The sequence below is a fragment of the Cydia splendana genome, chromosome 14, assembly GCF_910591565.1.
Source record: "Cydia splendana chromosome 14, ilCydSple1.2, whole genome shotgun sequence".
In the NCBI taxonomy this organism is placed as follows: Eukaryota; Metazoa; Arthropoda; class Insecta; order Lepidoptera; family Tortricidae; genus Cydia; species Cydia splendana.
In genome coordinates, this window is record NC_085973.1 from 13950941 (window position 1) to 13973430 (window position 22490).

At 39.9% G+C, this 22490-nt stretch overlaps 1 protein-coding gene across 1 annotated transcript; it reads left to right on the forward strand.

The window, feature by feature from the left end:
* Window positions 1-6926: 6926 nt before the first annotated feature.
* Window positions 6927-15494, forward strand: LOC134796800 (UDP-glucosyltransferase 2-like). The gene is made up of 4 exons (XM_063769023.1): window positions 6927-8100; window positions 8942-9164; window positions 11652-11868; window positions 14576-15494. The coding sequence occupies exons 1-4, from the start codon at window positions 7285-7287 to the stop codon at window positions 14886-14888; spliced, it is 1569 nt and encodes a 522-aa protein (XP_063625093.1). The 5' UTR covers window positions 6927-7284; the 3' UTR covers window positions 14889-15494.
* Window positions 15495-22490: the final 6996 nt, after the last annotated feature.

Genomic DNA, 22490 nt, shown 5'->3' on the forward strand with positions numbered 1-22490 from the left:
AAAATTAAAATCATTATTTAAGTACATTAAATTGTAAACCTCCTCCTACTCCTCCAGAGTGCCTCCAGAGTGTACCAGCAGGATTTCCAGGAATGAGCTGAAGCAGACTGTTGGAACTGTCACGTACTCGGCGCATGATGGGAGGCAGTACGTTTACGGATTATCGCAATTTATAAGGCGCAATCCGTTTTATACGTAACTAAGGCAAAAATTACCAGCCTATCATAATCTTTTTTTTTCGTAGGAATAATTTTAGGACTATGAAATAGCAATCGGACTGTCAAAGAGTTAAACGATTGAGATGTTGTAAACGTTAAATTCTAAAATGTTAACTCGTAGCTATAAATAATGATTACCTAATTTTTCTGTTTCCAGATTGGCATAACGTCTTTCGGAGCGGAGTTTTGTACGTTATCATACCCGTCCGCTTATGTCCGAGTAACCGAGTTCTTGGATTGGATATCAACACAGATAGACTGAGGTGTTACGTATTTACAAATACTAATTAGGTATTTATAAATATCTCGTAAATAAGTGCTGTTCAATAAAAGGAAGAGATAAAACTTATATTACTTGTTTTTATAAGACCTTATCTTACGTGAGCTGAATAGTTTTGTATAGTCGAATATATGTACCTTTCTCGTGAGCTCTTTTCATCCTATAAACCCAAACATTTCGAACGTTTACCTCATATTAATTCTACTATTTTTTTTAGTTCTACTATATCTAGGTTAATATGAGATGTATTTCACCAGAGAACCAGCCTCATTATCTCGAAAATAATCTAAACTTCTGTGCTCTAAGATATTGGCCTCACTTCTCAACCGAATTAATAGACCGACCTATTTCTATTTCCGCGCCTAAAAATAGATTACAATATTACAAACAAAGTTCGTAAACTAACTAACCTAAACTTCATAAACTTTAATAAATGTCATGTACTGAAGTAAAAGTGACCAACCCCTCCAGTTGCCGAGGAATATTTCAGTTTATAAGTATCTGGGAGACCGAGCTTTCCTCGGAAAACATATAAAAACTCAAAAATGCGCATTTTCCCTGAGATAAGACCTAGCTAGATCGATTTTTCGCCCCCGAAAACCCCCATATAGCAAATTATTGTTAGAGCAGTTTCCGAGATCCCCGAAATATAAAAATTTATAAATATACAAGTTGTTCATTTAAAGGTATAAGATTTACATATAGTGTAGTAGTGTGATTACCTACTTAATAACACAAACCAAAATGTTTAATAAAAATAAGTTGATATGTTCCCTAGTTCCTATACTTCTACCTATGTGCTCTATCTAAGATATTGCCTTAACTTCTCAGCAGGAGAATAAATCAATCGACCATAAAATTCCTATTTCCGCCGAAAAATAGCTAACAATCAAAAGTTCTTAAACTTTCTTAGAGTATAGGTACCTAATAATGCAAATTATAAAAAGTACATATTATGCAAATTATAAAAAGTACATATTATCCCAATTAAATTGCGTCAAACTTAGCCGCACCTCCCCTAAGCGAACAAAATGCACCCGTCAGTCGCTTGAAAAATGAATGAAGTTATCAAACCCGAGAAGGGAATAATTGAGAACTCGCACAATCGAGATATGATGGATCTCACACCTCTCCTGGCCCATCAAATCGCTCTTCAAAGGGTAAATCTATATTTAAGTGCCCCGAGAACTTGGTTGTAATTACATTTTTATGTTGTAGGGCCCGGGGTTGCTAATGCCCCTTACAAATACGAATATAATAGACCGCTGGGTTGAGATCTTATTCAGGCTCTGTTAAGATCTTTCTTCGTATAAATGTTTACATTTTTTTATTGGACGTGTCGTTTTGTTGTTTGAGAATAAATCTTGTAATGTGATGCGATTCTTTATTCAGATGTTATTATTTATTGTTCCTTTATGTATTTGTGAATACAAATAACCTTATGTTCCCATTTATGTAATAAATGATATCTCAGCTGATTGCGGTTTTCAGTAAAGGTTTTACGTGACCAGCAAGGGTTTTTAGTTAGGTTTTAACTCATGGTTCTGCAATATTTATCATTATATAAAGACCTTATTAAAATGACTCTCAGTTATATATTACATTTAGATAATTAACTTCTTGTCTGTGAAAGATCCTGCCCTAATTTTTAGACATTTTTTTCATTGCATTTTTGAACCCACGATATTTGACCATCATAAACATATTAAAGCTTAAATAATTTTTATGTTTACAACTGTAAAAGTGCCCAGCTGGGTCCCAGTTGGGTATATCCCATTTCAAATGCCATGGCCCGATTCCACTTGGAACTGCACAGAGAGAACCATAATGTTGGTCTATTGTTTAATAATTGCTTTACAAGCTGCTCTTCAAATTCAGCATGTGGTGGTATTACCTACAGTGAAGTAAAATCGGGCACTTTTGTTTTTATTTTTGTACCCTCAAAAAAAGGTTTTGCTGGATATTTTTTGTTGTCACTACTCGTATTATTTACGCCTAATGAAGGCCTCAAGTAGAATCTTGCTAAGGCATTTAGAATGGGGTATAGTGACTCAAGCATATCGGGCCATGGCATTTGAAATGGGACATAATTACTCAAGCATAACAACCTTGTATAGCTGTAATATAACACTCCCATTAGATTGCTCTAAATACAGATGGAAAGAACAATGGAGGCTAGAAAAGGGCAAAAGGCAAACTTACACGTAAACAACGACCATAATTCCGAGTAATCCAACAGTCTGGAATACCCCATCAAATTAATAGGGTTGACACTTTCATCACACGCGTACCACAAAACCATAAATACATTATATATCTACAAATGTAGTATATAATTCTTTTCCATCGTATTTTCACGGAAACGTACGAATGTGTCTTGCTATTTCAGTCAGTCTCAGTACAAAAAGTACTGAGGTTGATTGAAGTAGCATGACAAACACGAACGTTTCCGAGGAAATACGATGGAAAACAATTATGCACTACATCTGTAGGTACTAGGTATAAAGTACATAGTACTTGTTAGTAATGCAAGTTCTTCCCAATTGTTTTTGGCTGCTATTTAACTGATCACCAGATTTAGTAAAATTTAATACCAAAAAAATCTATTTTACCACCCTAAAATAATGAATGATCACCAAAATTATAACACCATTTTAATGTGAAATGATTACCAATTTTATTACACTTTACTATCCTTTTAAAGGAAATGACACCAAACTAATCATTATTAACCCAAAAATACTAAATGATTACCAAATTTCAAACCCCATTTTAATGTAAAATGATAACCAAATTTTTACATCTTGCTATCCTATTAAAGAAAATGACACCAAAATAATCATTGTAAACCCAAAAATAGTAAATGACCACCAAAATTAGAACTCCATTTTAATGTAAAATTATAACCAAATTTTTAAATCTTGATCTCATATTAAAGCAAATGACTCCAAAATAATCATTGTAAACCCAAAAATAGTAAATGACCACCAAAATTGTAACCACATTTTAATTAAAAATGTGCAAATATTTAATATAATTATCGTTATCCTATTAAATTAATTAATCTACTTCGTCACCTTTTTCTAGTAGCATTTTATTTCTGTTACAGTCGCAGTTCTAACCTAACCTAACCTAACCCACTTTTCTAGTAGCATTTCGTTTCTGTAAGGGTCGCAGTTCAAACCTAACCTAACCTAACCCACTTTTCTAGTAGCATTTCTTTTCTGCAAGGGTCGCAATTCAAACCTAACCTAACTCACTTTTCTAGTAGCATTTTTTTTCTGTAAGGGTCGCAGTTCAAACCTAACCTAACCCACTTTTCTAGTAGCATTTCTTTTCTGTAAGGGTCGCAGTTCAAACCTAACCTAACCCACTTTTCTAGTAGCATTTCTTTTCTGCAAGGGTCGCAGTTCAAACCTAACCTAACCCACTTTTCTAGTAGCATTTCTTTTCTGTAAGGGTCGCATTTCAAACCTAACCTATCCCACTTTTCTAGTAGCATTTCTTTTCTGTAAGGGTCGCAGTTCAAACCTAACCTAACCCACTTTTCTAGTAGCATTTCTTTTCTGTAAGGGTCGCAGTTCAAACCTAACCTAACCCATTTTTCTAGTAGCATTTGGTTTCTGTAAGGGTCGCAGTTCAAACCTAACCTAACCCACTTTTCTGATAGCAGTTTGGTTCTGTATGGGGCGCAGTTCCAACCTAACCTAATCCACTTTTCTAGTAGCATGTCGTTTCTAGAAGAATGATTATTTTGGAGTCATTTGCTTTAATAGGATAGCAAACCTAACCCACTTTTCTAGTAGCATTTAGTTTCTGTATGGGTCTCAGTTCAAACCTAACCTAACCCACTTTTCTAGTAGCATTTCGTATCTGTATGGGTAGCAGTTGAAACTTAACCTAGCCCACTTTTTTAGTAGCATTTCGGTTCTGTGCGGATCGCAGTTCTAACCTAACCTAACCCACTTTTATAGTAGCATTTCGTTTCTGTAAAGGTCGCAGTTCAAACCTAACCTGACCTACTTTTCTAGTACCATTTCGTTTCTGTAAGGGTCGCAGTGCTAACCTAACCCACTTAACTGATAGCAGTTTGACTTACTTTTCTAGTACCATAACGAAATGCTACTAGAAACCTAGATTAGGTAAGGTAGGTATGCGGTGCGGGGTACGGGGGGTTGAGCGGGAGGGGCTAGTAATTTTGGCATCAGTTTACTTTATTTGGTAATATGTATAAATTTTTTGGTAATCATAGCGGTTTATTTAGGTGAAAATATCACATTAATTTGGTCTTCAAGATTTGGTGATCATTAATGATTTTTGGTGATCATTCAATATATTTGGTATTTGAATACAATTTGAAGTGCAGCCGTAATTAAAATGGTGGTACTTTTGTATTTTTAGGTCTTATTTTTTTGGTGTTCAGTAATTTTTTTTGGTAAGCATTATTTTTTTATTTAGGGTACCAAAGTATTTTTTGGTGGTCATTATATTTGTAGCCATTGTTTTTTATTAACGAGAGTTCGTTTACTTGTTTATTTACTATACCTAATGTAATTTAATTATTGAAGTATGTAGTATGCTGTTAACAATTTTATGTTTATGTCTTTGGCACATTTCCAAAACCAAATTCAAATAAAGTTGAAAAAGAGACCGCCCAACTCTCTGCACAGACTTTGAAGTGACAAAGTGTGGGAGAGCACTATAAACGTCATATTTTCATAGGAATTTGACACTGACACAATCTATCAGATTTTTAAAACAACTTCAAATTTCACAGGTACGGCATCCACATACCTTCATGCGGGTCGTGTGGTTGTTTGCAATCACCTTTATAAAAAAACTAATATCTACCTACAGTTGACAACCCTAACTGCAAAGCCATATGACGGTGTCTCGTCGTGGTTACGACACGCGACAGGGTGAAATGTACACTTGCCTCTCATTTTATTTTATTTCGTTGATAATTATAAATATTATAATATACCTACATATATTTTATTATTAAAAAAAAGAGAAGAAAAAACGCCCACGTATCAAAGGCTCAAACCTGTGTGTAAAACCACATAGGCATAATGTTATGAGGGAAATAGTTATTTACGATACAAGTGCGGATAAGAGAAAATACGAAACGAGTGGTGATAAATTCAAACATTTTCATGCGTATGTCAAAAGTTTAAAGGGCCATATGTAGTGTAAAACGTTGTACGATACACGTGCGAAAAGGTAATTCGCAACTCGTGTCGATTTAAAACACTCCCTGCGGTCGTGTTTTAATTTATCGCCACTCGTTTCGGATTTCCACTTTTCCGCACTTGTATCGTAAATAACTATTACAGCATTAATTACTATGGGTAAAAATATAAAGTTAAGTAAGTGTAATACAATCGAAATAACAAGATATTCACTATAAAGAACTTCTCTATATTAATTTTAATCAATTAATGGGAAAAACATAATATTATATTATAAGTTTCTAACAAAATAATTTCAATGTGGACGTTCATAGCAAATTTCGCTTATAATAATAGCACTATGAACGCTTCAACAGGCGTTCCGTTAAATTCTAAAATCAAATCCTACAAGATGGGTTTTGTTACCTATAAACCCGTATTCATTAACATTCATTACTTAGGTGTGCTGAGTCTAACGCTATCGTCTTACATAGCGAAGTCCGTGCCAAGTGGATAAAAAGTAGAGAGAGAGAAAGCTTGCTTTTGCTTAGCTTGGTTTTGTTCTATTTTATTTTTATTTTTATTGTGTTTTCCCTAGTTGCCCTGAAAACCACACCACCATACACCAAATAAAGTATTTATATTCTATTTCTATTCTATTCTAGAAAGCATTTCTGAGTCTAGTGTGTAATCAACTAATCAAGTGCAATCCACTGGTAAAAGGCAAATTTAGAAAAAATAACCATCATTTGGGTCGTGATTTTACAATATTTTGTGTGTTACAATTTATACGCCAAACCTCGAAAACTTGCATCGTACAAAGGACTATTAAGACCCCGCTACTACATTAATTAGTCATGAATCTTAATCAGAATGGTAATGCTGGTGGGCATTGTCTAGTGACGTCACGGTTTCGCCGGGATGTTTCCGTCCTATACGGATATGATGGTGGCACGTGTCTACGTGAAATCCCTTCAGGAAACGGAACCCTAAAAGTACAGATGTGTAAGTTGAGGAAACTTTAAAATTAGAAAAGTTAACGGAAATTTCAGGAAAATTTCACTATATAAATATAAATGGAAAGTATAAATTCTATTCCCATACAAAAATACTAGAGTTTTCCGAAATATCCCCATGTGGCAATTTCACAATTTTGGAATTTTCTGGCAGCACATCAATACATAAAAGTAATTCAACAAGATAAAGTTTGGACATTAATTAGGCTAATTAAATAAATCAGTACTTAGGTAGATAAACAGCTCGAAAACAATGAAATGTGTCATAGTCCAAGCATTGCACTCTGCAGATACCGTTATCAAAATTCATCTGCAAGTATATAAGCACATTAGCCACTCGTACGCATAACTTTCTACATTATATTCAAACAGTATCGGCCGCGCCGTCGGCATGGCATCACGCCTTCACTATTTTCCACGACAATCGAGGTCATGGTCAAACCATTAGCGTCGTCACCAGTATTTTTATCCGTTACGAAATGACCACGTCATCAACGATTACCTCATACCTACCTATTATTAGATAACTACGCAAGCCGGCATCAATTCACGCCCTAGTAACCAATTCTCGGTGCCACAAAACGAACGCGTCCGCAAAAATGGGAAAATACGCTCTCTCCTATTTCCTTGCGACCCTATTCGTTGCGGACTGTTACAGAATTCTCGGCATATTCCCATCGTTGGACCGGAATAATTATCTGACTTACCGTGGTTTGTTTAGAGAGTTAGCTACGCGCGAACATGAAGTGACTCTGATTACACATTTCCAACTCCCCAATCCACCAGCCTCGTATAAAGAAGTGCTGTTAAGTGATCAACAAGTGTACAAAGGACTATCTTATGAATCTGTGATCGTGAATGAAGTGTCGCGAGTGCCATTCGAAACACTTGTGTCGACTAAGACGGGCAACGACGACTGCAAGAAGCTAATGAATAACAATCAAGTACTGCATATGATAAAGACGCGACCTCGCTTCGATGTCGTTTTAGTGGAGTCGTATAACAGCGACTGTGGCATAGCATTGGCCGCCAATCTGAGCGCTCCGTACATCGCTTTCAATCCTCAGCCCGTCCAAGCGTGGCAGTACAACAGGCTTGGAATCAATTTCAATTCCGCATCCGTACCTTTACCTAGCCTTCCGTATGGAAAGGATCCTTGGTACTTTGATAGATTGAAGAGCTATGTTCTATATCACATTGCCAATTGGGTGTACTACGTTGGATCGCAAGTGACAGATCACGTATATTTGTACAAGTATTTGGGAGATGATTTGCCGTGTTTGGAGAGCATCGCGGCGAATGCCAGTTTGGTGTTTGTAAACACGCATCAGTCAGTGTTTGGCGGTGTTGCCAGGCCTGATAACGTGATTGATATCGGTGGCATTCATGTGACTCCGCCTAAAGCATTACCAACTGTAAGTATATCTCACTAATTATTTTGTCTTCTGCATTAATTAATTTAAATACAATGAGTGTATTCTTATTTTATAAAGTACCTAAATATTTTTTTTATCACTACTCGTAAGGGGCTGTCCAAAAATTACGTCATCGATTTTTGACCCCCCCCCCCCTAATATCATCCAAAAATCATGCTTCGAATGACCCTGTTTCCTCCTACGTCATGCTACCGTCATCCGATGTCCAGACCCCCCCCCCCCCTAATTTGAAATGACGTAATTTATGAATAGCCCCTAAGTCAATTTTAGCATGCCTGTACATTAGTGCAACTGATAGGTAAATCCAAGCATAATATTCTTTTGGATTCATTTGGATTTGATTTTTCATGTTTTACAGTTTGTATTTTGCGTTGATGTGGTGAAGTTTTGTGCTTTAAAGTTTGTTTCACCCTTCGCAACGCTCATGATTCCATTTTTAAACCACTCGCTGCGCTAGTAGTTCCATTTTGGGATTTTGCGCTTCCCCACCAATATTAGCACAAGGAGCTAAACAACAACTTTACCCCCTTGTGAAATAAAAGATTATTTATCTTGTGATGGGAAATATTGTTGTTTTTTTTTTTACGCTTTCCCACTTTCCTATTTTTTTGGATTAATTAAAGGGGTATTCCATACAAGGAAAAAAATAGTTATCACTTATCTGTGCCGGGTTATTAATATGCAACAATCTCATTATGATTTTATATTACTTACTTCGTTCAGTAACATAACAGAACATAATCTTCATCCAATATCTTAATAGGAAACATCTCACACACGCCACAGTTGACGTAAATTAAAAACGTCCCTATCTTTCCAGGAAATTGAAAGATTCATAAACGAAGCGGAGCACGGCGTTATATACGTAAACTTGGGCTCCACAACCAAGGACTCGACGATGCCAGCAGAAAAACTAAGTGAACTGTTATCAACCTTCAATAAATTGCCTTTAAGAGTACTTTGGAAATGGGATGGAGGCAGTATTGAAAATTTGCCAAGAAACGTGATGACTATGAGATGGTTCCCGCAGTACGATGTTTTAAGTGAGTTATTTACTTAATAAGTAGGTATTATAGAGTAAGGAAAACATAACCGAGTTTTTAGAGTTAGGAAAACATAACAGACTTTTATAAACTTATGCGAGTCTAAATAAATTCATTAATTTTAAAGACAACAGTAAATAATCGGGTTAAAATCAATTAAACAACATCAGCTTCCCTCTTTCTTTCTTAACATATTTTTTTAATTTATTTTTTTATTAATCAGAGCCCACTGTGTCCAACATATTTTATAGTAAATTATTAATTTGACATGGTTTATTAGGTGTCAATGGCTCCATTTTGCTGACCGCTTGCTGATATTCGAGTACGAGTACGAGTATAATTACCCCCTATGTGAGGTGTGCACTGTGCAATATGTATTGTAATTTAATTGACGTTGCAGATCGGATCGACATAATTATTTCTAAATGCCCTTAATGATAAAAATGTTGACAGTACTTTCCACTGCACTGCTTGATTACTTATCTTACTTTTTAGTTCCACGTTAATAACCACCTCAAATAGCAAACACGAGACGCGGTCTCCAAATAAACTTTGTATTTGCGAACATGACGTTATTGATGAAAAACATACACTCGTTGAAAGCAATTTTATTGCGCTCAGAAAGTTCCTCCACGTACTCGTATTTATTTTCGTACCTACTTGAATTTATTTAAAGTTAGTGCCATTCCACTAATAGTTACATTTTTTTTTTATCTTGAGATGGGATATATTGTTGTTTTTTACCATTCCCGACTACGGCAACGCAAAAGGAGGGTTATGATTTTGACCGGTATGTATGTGGGTATGTATGTATGTTCATCTGTTCCCTCCTAACGTCTAAAGTACTCATTATAATTTGACAAACGATATGTCATTCGGATCGTCTTAACCGTCCGCTGGTTATAGGCTATATGACGTCACAAAAAAATGAACACGGCACCCTCAGGAAGCGAGGGGAGGCCTTTGCCCAGCAGTGGGACTCTAACCAGGCTAATAGTTACATATAAAAATTTAATATGTATCTACAAAAACGAAACGGATATGGATAGTTTATCACAACTAATTATTTCTTTAAAATATTTAATTGACTTTCAATTCAATAATTCAGACTTTAGAAATCACCAATATTTTTTAGTTTTTAAAAATAATAATGGATTCGAATAAAAAGGTGATAAGGTGATGACGAAGTCACCTTAGCTTACGAAAGGTATATTAATAAATATATTAAGATTTATAAAAAAAAAAAAACACTTTTAAACTATTAATTATGCACCTATACACTTAACTGATAAACGACGTTTTCACTATTATTGATAATGTTATAATTATTATCTATCCACCTCATTAGATTAAGTTATGCTAATTTCCAGAGCGTCCTTAAGAGAAGTGTCTCTCGAACGCATGGTCGAGAATATAATAGTTGGTTTATGGTGTAATATATATAATAAGTAGATATATAAACACCAAATATAGTTTAATACATATATCTTAGTCTGTGGAACTTTGGAACTAAATGTACCGTCGTAATGTAGGTATAGGTATTTCTAATGTTACGCAAATGATAAACTATAGACTTTAAAAAATTTGGAAATAAGATTGAATAGATACCATTTACATTTTACAATAAAGGTTATCAGATTACATGAAGGGTACACGGAAAGAACATGTCTAATAGTCACTCTGACAACATTTTGAGTTATCGCGGTTTGAAAGGAACGATGTACATAATTAACCATATTAATTTCGTGTATAGGTGTTTTTAAAGTAAGAAAAAAAAGGAGTTATATTTATGATTACACAGGTAACCGAAGTTGTTACTAATAGTTCATTGAGAGCTCTACATTTTGAGATTAAAATGTCATTTTTCAAAAAAATGGACTAGACATGTTCTTTCCGTGTACCCTTCATATAATATGTATATAGTTTTGCTCCAAAAACAGTCATATTTTTAAATGTTTTTATCATGTCACACAATCGTCAATGTTGCGATTAACAGGAGGACAATTCGATAAGTTTTTATGTCAATATGATGTAATTTTGTTATAATTCGCCCATACGTCTCGCTCGCGCCTATTATTTATGTACAGTCAACGGTAAAAATATGGGTGTAGACAACTTACTCAAAAATATGTCCCATAGTTCTTAATTCACTGACATAAGAGTTATGGGACATATTTTTGAAATGATTTGTACACCCATATTTTTACCGTTGACTGTACCTACGAGCAAAATACACGCGTGAACGATACAAAACGGACATAATATTGATATCAAAATATTAGTTATAATTGGCCTCCATGTTCAAACTCAAGGGACCCACTGATTAACAGTCCGCCGGACGGTATCGGCCTGCCAGTTGTTCGGAACTGTCAAAATTTTGTTCTAACTGACAGGCCGATACCGTCCGGCGGACTGTTAATCAGTGGGCCCCTTAAGATTTTTGTTGCCTTCTAGAAAAAAAAAAAAATATTTTATTTTATTTTACAGAACATGAAAACGTCAAGGCGTTCATTTCTCACGCCGGCATCCTCAGCACAGTAGAAGCACTAGACGCCGGTATACCAGTGGTAGCTGTCCCTCTCTTCGGAGACCAGTATGGCAACGCGGCAGCTCTCCAGGACGCTGGGGTGGCTACCGTCGTCTCTTACCAGGATTTGACGAAGGATTACCTCTTGAACGCTATCAATGAGGTCTTGGATCCGACGTAAGCACCCATCTTTTTTATTAGCCCTCATCCTCAGCACAGAAGAAACACTAGATTCTGGTATACCAGTGGTAGCTGTTCCTCTCGTCAGAGACCAGTATGGTAACGCGGCAGCTCTCCAGGACGCTGGGGTGGCTACCGTCGTCTCTTACCAGGATTTGACGAAGGATTACCTCTTGTACGCTATCAATGAGGTCTTGGATCCGAAGTAAGCACCCATCTTTTTTATTAGCTCTCATCCTCAGCACAGAAGAAACACTAGATGCTGGTATACCAGTGGTGGCTGTTCCTCTCTTCGGAGACCAGTATGGTAACGCAGCAGCACTTCAGGACGCTGGAGTAGCTACCGTCGTCTCTTACCAGGATTTGACGAAGGATTACCTCTTGAACGCTATCAATGAGGTCTTGAATCCGAAGTAAAAGCACCCATCTTTTTTATTAGCTCTCATATTCAGCACAGAAGAAACACTAGATTCTGGTATAAGAGTAGTAGCTGTTCCTCTCGTTAGATACCAGTATGGTAACGCGGCAGCTCTCCAGGACGCTGGGGTGGCTACCGTCGTCTCTTACTAGGATTTGACGAAGGATAACCTCTTGAACGCTATCAATGAGGTCTTGGATCCGAAGTAAGCACCCATCTTTTTTATTAGCTCTCAACCTCAGCACAGAAGAAACACTAGATTCTGGTATACCAGTGGTAGCTGTTCCTCTCGTCAGAGACCAGTATGGTAACGCGGCAGCTCTCCAGAACGCTGGGGTGGCTACCGTCTTCTCTTACCAGGATTTGACGAAGGATTATTACCTCTTGAACGCTATCAATGAAGTCTTGGATCCGAAGTAAGCACCCATCTTTTTTATTAGCTCTCATCCTCAGCACAGAAGAAACACTAGACGCTGGTGTTTCCAGTGGTGGCTGTCCCTCTCTTCGGAGACCAGTATGGCAACGCGGCAGCACTCCAGGACGCTGGAGTGGCTACAGTCGTCTCTTACCAGGGTTTGACGAAGGATTACCTCTTGAATACTATCAATGAGGTCTTGGATCCGAAGTAAGCGCCCATCTTTTTTATTAGGTTTCATCCTCGGCACAGAAGAAACACTAGATGCTGGTAAGTATACCAGTAGTGGCTGTTCCTCTCTTCGGAGACCAGTATGGTAACGCGGCAGCTCTGCAGGAGGCTGGAGTGGCTACCATCGTCTGTTATCAGGATTTGACGAAGGATTATCTCTTGAATGCTGTCAATGAGGCCTCGGATCCGAAGTAAGCAGTCATCTTTTTTTATTAAGAGCCTATCAACGTGCACACTAGGGCCACAGCTAAATAATCGTGATTATTTAAATTTAACGAAAAATATTGAAAAAAGGGGGCCGCTACGTACTGTATTGTGTATTTAAGTACCTTTTGAATACATCAAACTAGTTTTTATGTTGCTGGTTTCGTCGATCTAGGAACTCAAAACAAAAACGGCCGTTTTAACTTTGGACACATATATTGACGAATCCAGCTACTGTTTGTCTATTTTAGAATTTTTAAAAGCGCATTAATCATTCTTTGCCTTATTTATTAAGTGTATTTACGTAAATTTGATTTAAAGATTGCTGATAAATAATGTATTTATTCTATAGGAAACTAGCCTATTCATTTAATGGTCATATTATCAGTTATCCAACTTCATTGACTTAATTAAATTTACTAATTAACATTTAGCCGGCCTTCGCAATTAAATCTTTCAGGATTGAATTTCTCGTAATGGTTTTAGATTGAAGAACAAATGAAACTATTTGTAACCTTCCTCAATGGCAGACAAGGTTGAACTTTGTAGAATTGATACCTATTCTATTTTAAAGGTGTTTACTTAGAAAGGTGTCTTGTTACATTACATGGATAATACCTAATGTAGGTATACTGTACATGTACTTGATTTGATGTATCTACATCACATGCCTATATGCTCAAATCGTTACAAATTACAAAATAAACAAATTAGTTAAGTAAATTGTAAACAATTATCATTATCGAATGGCAACATAGACTGTCCTGATCTACTTAGTAGTATTATGTTCAACACTCCTAATAGAGTCAAAAGGTATTATCCCCCTATTTCTGTTCCCTTTGCATCCTCGAATTACAGACGAAACAGTTTCCTTATTCGCGCGGGTAGAACACTTAACAGTCTGTCAAGAGAGCACGATATTGATGTGTTTAATATAAATACGCAGTCTATACGACGTATTTTAACGCTTAAATTCTTTGAGTGAGCTTGACCTTTCTATCTTGTCTGTATGATTTTTTTCTTCAATAGTTTTTATTTTTAATTCATGTATGTACTTGCTTAGTCTACGCAGAATTGTAAACTATATATACTTACTTAGCGAAGCTGTCTTCTATGTAATTTCTATCTGTGAGAACCTATAATTGGCCTCCGATTGTTATACATATTGTGAATATGTTTCATGTGCTGTTGGTTTTCCAATAAATAAATAAATAAATTATAGGTAATCCTAATAATTAAGAATGTTTGTTGGCAATATTGCTATTTTTGTTTTTACCTATTTATTTTACTACTTAGCTACACAATTTCATGCAAAGATCTTAATAATGCGACATATTGTTGTCAGTCGATCAAACATAATGTCAGGTGTTTCCAAATGTCCCTTCCTGTAAAACAAGAACTAGGTATTAATAAATTATTTCTTTTTGTTTTTCCAGTACCCAACAACACGCTAAGTTCCTGTCCAGAGTATGGCACGACCGTCCAATGTCGCCTCTAGAAACTGCAGTATACTGGACAGAGTACGTCGCTCGATACAACGGCGCGCCGAACCTCCAAGCGACATCTGTGAACAAACCCTGGTACCAGCAACTACAGCTAGACGTCTTGGCTTTCATAGCTTTAGTACTGTATGTTATGAGCTACGTTTTGCGCAAAATTGTCGGGGCGCTGTGCTGCTGCTGTTCTAATTCTGAGACGATCAGCGATGAGACGGAGGAAAGGAGAACTAAACGTGTTAAATTCGAATGAAGCAATGAAGAAAAGTGGGAGGATTCAAAAGTAATGTGCTTGAACTTGACAAAAAACTCAAATCAGCCTTTTCTGATTACTAGAAGATTTTCTAGTAGGTACAGAATATAAAGGAAAAAGTGATAGTTGTTGCGTGTATTTTACAGAACTTTTATTTAACTGTATGCTTGTATGATTTTATACTGATGACTAATGCCACATGTAAACTATGTAGGTGTGTGAATCTTTCTGCATTTGTGGCATTTGCCTTCCTTAGGATTCGGAGAAACATGTAACGAGTATAGGAATAAAGAGGCTTAACTGTAAGCAGTTTATAACTATACTAATAAGTAGGTAGTTACTAAAAAAATAGGTAGTTACTGGTATCTCACACGCCAGTAGATTATATTTTGTCTTATGCACTTTATTTATGCCTTGATCTTAATTGTAGTGTAAAAATATAAGAATTTTTTTACTGCAAGTTACTTACTATACCTATTTACTGTCTATTTCGGAAAATGCTCAATTTTTTTATTTGACTTTCATGGGTAAATGTAATTTTGGACGCATTAATTCGCTATGATCTGCTTCCCAGTATTCTCTAAGAACTGTCAATTTTTATAAGAAACCTATGTATTTATCAGTCTCGTTAAATAAATAATATAAGGTAATTTATTTTGTTAATTTTTTTGTAATTTACATAAAATAAAATAAATATTACTTTACACACGTTGGTTAATTTATTTATACCTACTATCTAAACCAAACATCACCTTTACATAAAAATGTATTCTCAATGTAATGTATTATTCCAATATGTTTTTTGGCTAGCTGTAGAGTCTGTGCGGAAAGAGAAGAATCGTGGAATGTATGGGGCCCAATACATACCACGACTCTTCTCTTTCCGAACAGATTCTACCTTCTTGTCTAGCTGTTTTGGATTTGAAGACATACTAATCTCGGTACATAAATTAACTCTGGTATTACGTCAGGACTTACATGCATACTTGCCCCAACTAGCAAAATAGTCGTATAAGAATTGATTTACTCAGCCTGTAATCGTATAACAGCCGAGTTACGGTTGTTGAAACACCAATATATCGTATAATAGCGGTTAACTCGACTATTTAGCAATTTTCGCTAATTAGTGCTATAATCATGTCGTATAAACGTTTATAGCACTATCTTTTAGCACTTTTATTCCACCTTTTAATAAATGCTGAGTTAGCGCTACTAAATCACTTTTATTCAGCATAATTGTTCTATTAAAATCATATAACAGCTATAGAATAGCTAATTGTCTGAATAAGGCGCTTTAATACAACTGTTACTCAATTCTCTTCTCTGTTGCTATAAAAGCTTATTAAAAGCAATCCAATAACCATTTGGCAACAATGCTGCTGTAACAGCGCGCTTATATCATAATTCGGGTAATGGGGTTCAAACCGCTGTTATAGGAGCTGAAGTGTATTTACAGGTTTTATTCAAAATGTATTCAGCTTAGAGTACTTTTAAAGAGTTTTGAACTACATTAACAGCACAAGTCAGCCATGTTGTCGTTTCAATATAGTCCGGTGGCCAACTGCATGAAACCCTACCTGATAAAAAAATAGAAAAATCCTACTCTGTAGGGGTAGCTGACTTTTAGTAGTGTGGGAACACTCGATTGACATCATGTGTTTTAACAGAAACACAGAATTGTTCTGATAAGAACAGTTGCGATCGACTGACACTCTGCGATTAAACAGAGAAACAGGACGTGCCCTGACAAGGGCAGTTTGCGTGCTCTGAGAAGAGCAGTTTTATATTGTCCTGAAAAGGACAGTTTAATATCCGGAGCCTGCAGCATCCTCGTCGATCTCGTCGTGTCTTCCAATCAGCGAGCGCGTAGCAGCGAAGTGAGGCACGGCGATCCGACGACGCGATGTTTACTCCACGGCAGCCGGCGAGCGAAAGGACTGTCGCCGGCGGTCAACTTAGTTTTATTCCAGCGCGGCACGCGCCGCGCCTGCGCAGTGGCACGCGCGCGCTCTCGCTCTGGCACGCGCCCGCGCACCGTATATCTCCATCTCACTCTATTGTAAATACGTCTCTTTCTTGCTTTTCTCAAATTGTGTATAAATACCGTGAGTTTTGTAAATAAATCATCATTCTTGTACATACTACAAAGCGTTTCACTTCAACTACAAACCTTCTGATGCACCAGTAGCCATAGCTTGCTATAGTGGTGACCACCGACTCTGGACAAGAAGAATCACAATCAAGAAGATGCCTCCCGACGATGAAAAAAAAAGCGATGCCCCGGAAGAAGCCAGCAGCCTCACCAGCCCATCTCCGGCAGCAGCACTTCTATCTCACGATGTGGCGGCGATATCACTCTCCCTGCGCGTCCCACCGTTCTGGCGAGACCAGCCAATACTCTGGTTCTGCAGTTTCGAGGCGGCAACGGCAGAGCTGAAGAGAAGCCAGGCGCAGCTCACTCAGATGGTTATCGCGCAGCTAGAAAAACAAGATATTCAAAATATCAGCGACCTCATCTACTCCCCGCCCGAAGAGAATTACTACACCGCCATCAAAAACAGACTCATCTCGGTGTACGAGGAGAGCAACAGCGCGCAGACCAAGAAGCTGTTATCCCAAGTCGAGCTCGGGGAGCAGAAACCCAGTCAGCTGTTACGACGGATGAAGACGCTGAACAAGGAGAAGTTTCCTGAGACAACGATACAGATGATGTGGCTTGATCATCTCCCGCCACACGTACGCTCCGTGCTCACCGTCAGCGAAGCGTTCAAAATTAAAACGACGTTAGAGGACCTCGCGCTGCTCGCCGACAAAATGTTGGAGCACACGCCAACATCAGCGTCGCACCAAATCGCCGCAGTTTCTACTCCCGCAGTCTTACCACCTTCGCTACCAACACCTCCACCGTCTACATCAGCTCTCGACGCACAGTACCTCATCGGCGAGATTAGACGGCTATCGCTCGAAGTCGCCGAGCTCCGTTCGAGACCGCGCGAAAACTATAATCAACGCTACAGCCGCTCGCACCGCCGTTTCCCATCGCGCCCACGAAACCAATCGCAAGACCGAAGCCCACGCAGCCGCAGAAGCTCGCCGATGCCGTATTGCCATTACCACCGCCGTTTCGGGATGGACGCTCAGAAATGCGCACAGCCGTGCAGCTTCAAACCGATACCGGCAACACCATCAACAGCGGAAAACTAGACGTAACGCTGGATGCGGCGGAAACCGGCGTTACAACAAGATCTCACCGCCTTTTCGTACGTGACCGAACCAGCAAGCTCGTTTTCTTGGTTGACACGGGAGCCAACATCTCCGTCCTGCCAAGAACACCCGGCACGAAGGCGCAACCCCTACCCTTTCAACTGTACGCCGCCAATAATACAGTTATTCCCACCTACGGCGAGAAGACGCTGGAGCTCGATCTCAACCTACGCAGACCATTCCGGTGGAAGTTCATCATCGCTGCAGTATCGAAGCCAATCATCGGTGCAGACTTCCTGGACTACCACCACATCATAGTCGACATCACCAGGAGACGACTGATCGACGGCAAAACCCTACTATATACGAACGCACAACTCTGTACCGCAAACATACCTACCGTGCGCAGTATAGACGTGCAACAGTCGTACCACAACATACTTGCCGACTACCCTGGTACAACTCGTCTCACCTCCATGAAGCTCAGCCCGAAACACAACGTCGAGCATTTCATCGAAACAACCGGACCACCACTTCACTGCAGACCACGTCCGATTGCACCGCACCGCTACGAACTCGTGAAGAAAGAATTTGCCAACATGATGGAACAGGGCCTATGCAGACCAAGCAAAAGCCCTTGGGCATCACCTCTTCACGTCGTACCGAAGAAAAATGGCGAATTACGTGTGTGTGGCGATTACCGACGGCTTAACGCAATTACTAAGCCCGACCGCTACCCAATCCCACGCATACGTGATTTTACCTACCAACTCGCCGGCAAACAAACATTCTCCACCTTGGACCTCAACCGCGCCTACCAACAACTACCAATAGCAGAGCAAGACGTCGAGAAGAGCGCCATCATAACTCCATTCGGCTTATTCGAGTTTCCAAGAATGTGCCCCGGCCTAAAAAACTGCGGACAGACATTCCAACGCTTCATACATGAAGTACTGCGCGACCTCGACTTCGTGTTCCCGTTCGTTGACGACCTACTTATCGCGTCAGCCGACAAAGCTACGCACGAGAAGCACCTACGCGCCGTACTAAGCAGACTCGAAGACTACGGTATAACTATCAACCCGTCGAAATGCGTATTCGGACAGCCATCGGTCAAGTTCCTGGGCTACGAAGTCAGCAAAGACGGCATACGACCACCTACCGAGAAAGTGCAAGCAATCATCGACTACCCTAAGCCGAAAAACATCGATGAGCTGCGAAGATTCCTCGGCATGCTGAATTTTTACCGCGAAAACATTAAAAATGCCGCGCAAATTCAAGCACCTCTCTGCAAATACCTACACAATGCGAAGAAGCGCGACAAGACCGAAATCAGCTGGGACGGCGAAGCTGACGAAGCTTTCGACGCGTGCAAAGCGAGCATCCAAAACGCCGCTTTGCTCGCGCACCCCTCCCACCACGCCCCGCTAGCAATATTTAGCGATGCGAGCGACAGAGCCGCGGGAGCATCGCTAAACCAATTCGTGAACGAAGCTTGGCAACCACTCGGCTACTTTTCTAAAAAGTTCTCCGACGCCCAGACCCGCTACAGCACATTCGACCGTGAACTACTAGCAATATACCTCAGTACGAAGCACTTCCGGAAGATGTTCGAAGGACGTGAACTTATAATTTTCACCGACCACAAGCCGCTCACCTACGCATTCACCAAAACAAGCAATAACAACGAATCACCGCGCCGCACCCGTCAGCTGTTGTATATCAGTGAATTCACTACTGATATACGACACATACCCGGAACGCAAAACGCCGCTGCAGACGCCCTATCTCGCATCGAAGCCATCGCATGTCCATCTCCTATCGACTACGAACAACTAGCAAGAGCGCAAGAGCGAGATAGCGACACCATCCGATCACTCGCACAGCAAGACAACCTATCGATGAAACAAGTCACAATTCCCGGAACTACAGTCAAACTCTACTGCGAAACATCGACGCCGCACTTACGACCTTACGTACCCGAAGAGCATCGCCGTGCCGCTTTCAACGCAGTACACAACATAAGTCATCCTGGAATTAGAACGTCACGCAAACTCGTCGCTCAACGCTACTTTTGGCCCGGACTAAATGCCGATATAGGCAAATGGGCAAAAGTCTGCGTTCACTGCCAACGTGCGAAAATCCAGCGACACACTGCAAGCCCTATTTCAAGTTTCCCGCCAACTACAAGGTTCGAGCATATACACGTCGACCTTGTAGGACCGCTACCTACTGCCGCCAGCGGACACAGATACCTACTCACTATGATTGACCGCGCAACCAGATGGCCCGAAGTGACACCATTATGCGAGATCACCGCCGAAAACGTCGCTAAAGCTCTATACGAAGGCTGGATCTCCCGCTTCGGCTGCCCCGCTACCATCACGACCGACCAAGGACGGCAATTCGAGAGTCGAGTATTTGCGTCACTCACCCGCTTACTCGGCATCGAAAGAACCCGAACTACGCCGTACCATGCCCAAGCGAACGGTATGATTGAAAGGTTCCACAGAAGTCTCAAGGCCGCACTCAAGGCCAGGCTACAGAACGACAAGTCATGGATCGACACAATACCTAGCGTTCTACTTGGACTACGAGCCGCACTACGCACAGACACCGGTGTAAGCCCAGCCCTACTCACTTACGGCTGCAGTGTACGACTACCCGACGAACTGTTACTACCTACGCGCGATGACGTCACCATGGACTCCGACTTCGTGGAAAAACTACGAGCGACCATACACAGCCTAACACCGACAGCAATGATCCCGCATGGCAACAAGAAACCTATCTTCGTGCATCGTGACCTTCAAACCTGCGAACAAGTATTCGTACGAGTTGACGCCGTAAAGAAGCCGCTACAAGCACCTTACGACGGACCCTACCGAGTACTAAAACGCAACGACAAAATATTCACTCTGCAGCTACCTAATCGCCAGATGAATATTTCGATCGACCGCTTAAAACCCGCATTCATCATCGCAGACACCGAGCAAGAAACACCTACGAGTACAACGGACATACCTACAACCTTAACGACCGCAACAAATATACCTACAGCTACGAGTTCAACGAAAACGCCTAACATACCTACAACGACGAGTACAACGATCGCAACGAAAATGCCTACAGCTACAACATCGAACAAAACTTCGCAACCGACTGTACTACCGAGTTTACCGACATCACAACAAAACAACAACAACCAACAACAGAAAAAAGGCATCCTGAAACGAAGAGATGAACCAGACACAACCACGACCACGCAAGTACCTACAAGCACGAGCACAACACGCCGAGGCCGCACTATTCGCCTGCCGGTACGCTTCGCTTGAGGGGGAACCCTGTGGGAACACTCGATTGACATCATGTGTTTTAACAGAAACACAGAATTGTTCTGATAAGAACAGTTGCGATCGACTGACACTCTGCGATTAAACAGAGAAACAGGACGTGCCCTGACAAGGGCAGTTTGCGTGCTCTGAGAAGAGCAGTTTTATATTGTCCTGAAAAGGACAGTTTAATATCCGGAGCCTGCAGCATCCTCGTCGATCTCGTCGTGTCTTCCAATCAGCGAGCGCGTAGCAGCGAAGTGAGGCACGGCGATCCGACGACGCGATGTTTACTCCACGGCAGCCGGCGAGCGAAAGGACTGTCGCCGGCGGTCAACTTAGTTTTATTCCAGCGCGGCACGCGCCGCGCCTGCGCAGTGGCACGCGCGCGCTCTCGCTCTGGCACGCGCCCGCGCACCGTATATCTCCATCTCACTCTATTGTAAATACGTCTCTTTCTTGCTTTTCTCAAATTGTGTATAAATACCGTGAGTTTTGTAAATAAATCATCATTCTTGTACATACTACAAAGCGTTTCACTTCAACTACAAACCTTCTGATGCACCAGTAGCCATAGCTTGCTATAGTAGCATCAACTGCTCTTGGTCGGCCGCGGCTTAATTTGGCAAATTTTGCGCAAATGGCAAAATAGTGGCACAAAAATTCATCAAAAAAAAACCCCATCGTATAATAGAATTGAGGACAGCAAAACAAAAGTGGTCAGCTACATCCTGTGTTGGCAGGTTCCTGTGTCCTACCGAATTTGTGGTACAACGTGACAGCTACAATTTACCTCATCGAAAAATAGAATGAAAAAAACTGATTGTAATACCTACATTAAATTTGTTGACGTATGTCTTGGTCGGTCTCACCTTAGCCTGGCAGCTTTTGCAGTCCGTCCGCATTAAAAAAAATGTCAATGGCAGCTATCCTACCATACAAGTGACATTCTTTTTTTCGATGAGGTAAATTGTACCTCACTTGGTACCACAAATTCGGTCGGACACAGGAACCAGCCAACACAGGATGTAGCTGACCACTTTTGTTTTTTGATGAATATTTGTAC

Excerpts from the sequence above, each read along its gene's own strand:
- LOC134796800 (XM_063769023.1), top strand. The coding sequence starts at position 7,285 with ATGGGAAAATACGCTCTCTCCTATTTCCTTGCGACCCTATTCGTTGCG. Across the intron at positions 8,101-8,941 it reads CGCCTAAAGCATTACCAACT|GAAATTGAAAGATTCATAAA; the intron begins GTAAGTATATCT and ends CTATCTTTCCAG. Across the intron at positions 11,869-14,575 it reads AATGAGGTCTTGGATCCGAC|TACCCAACAACACGCTAAGT; the intron begins GTAAGCACCCAT and ends TTGTTTTTCCAG.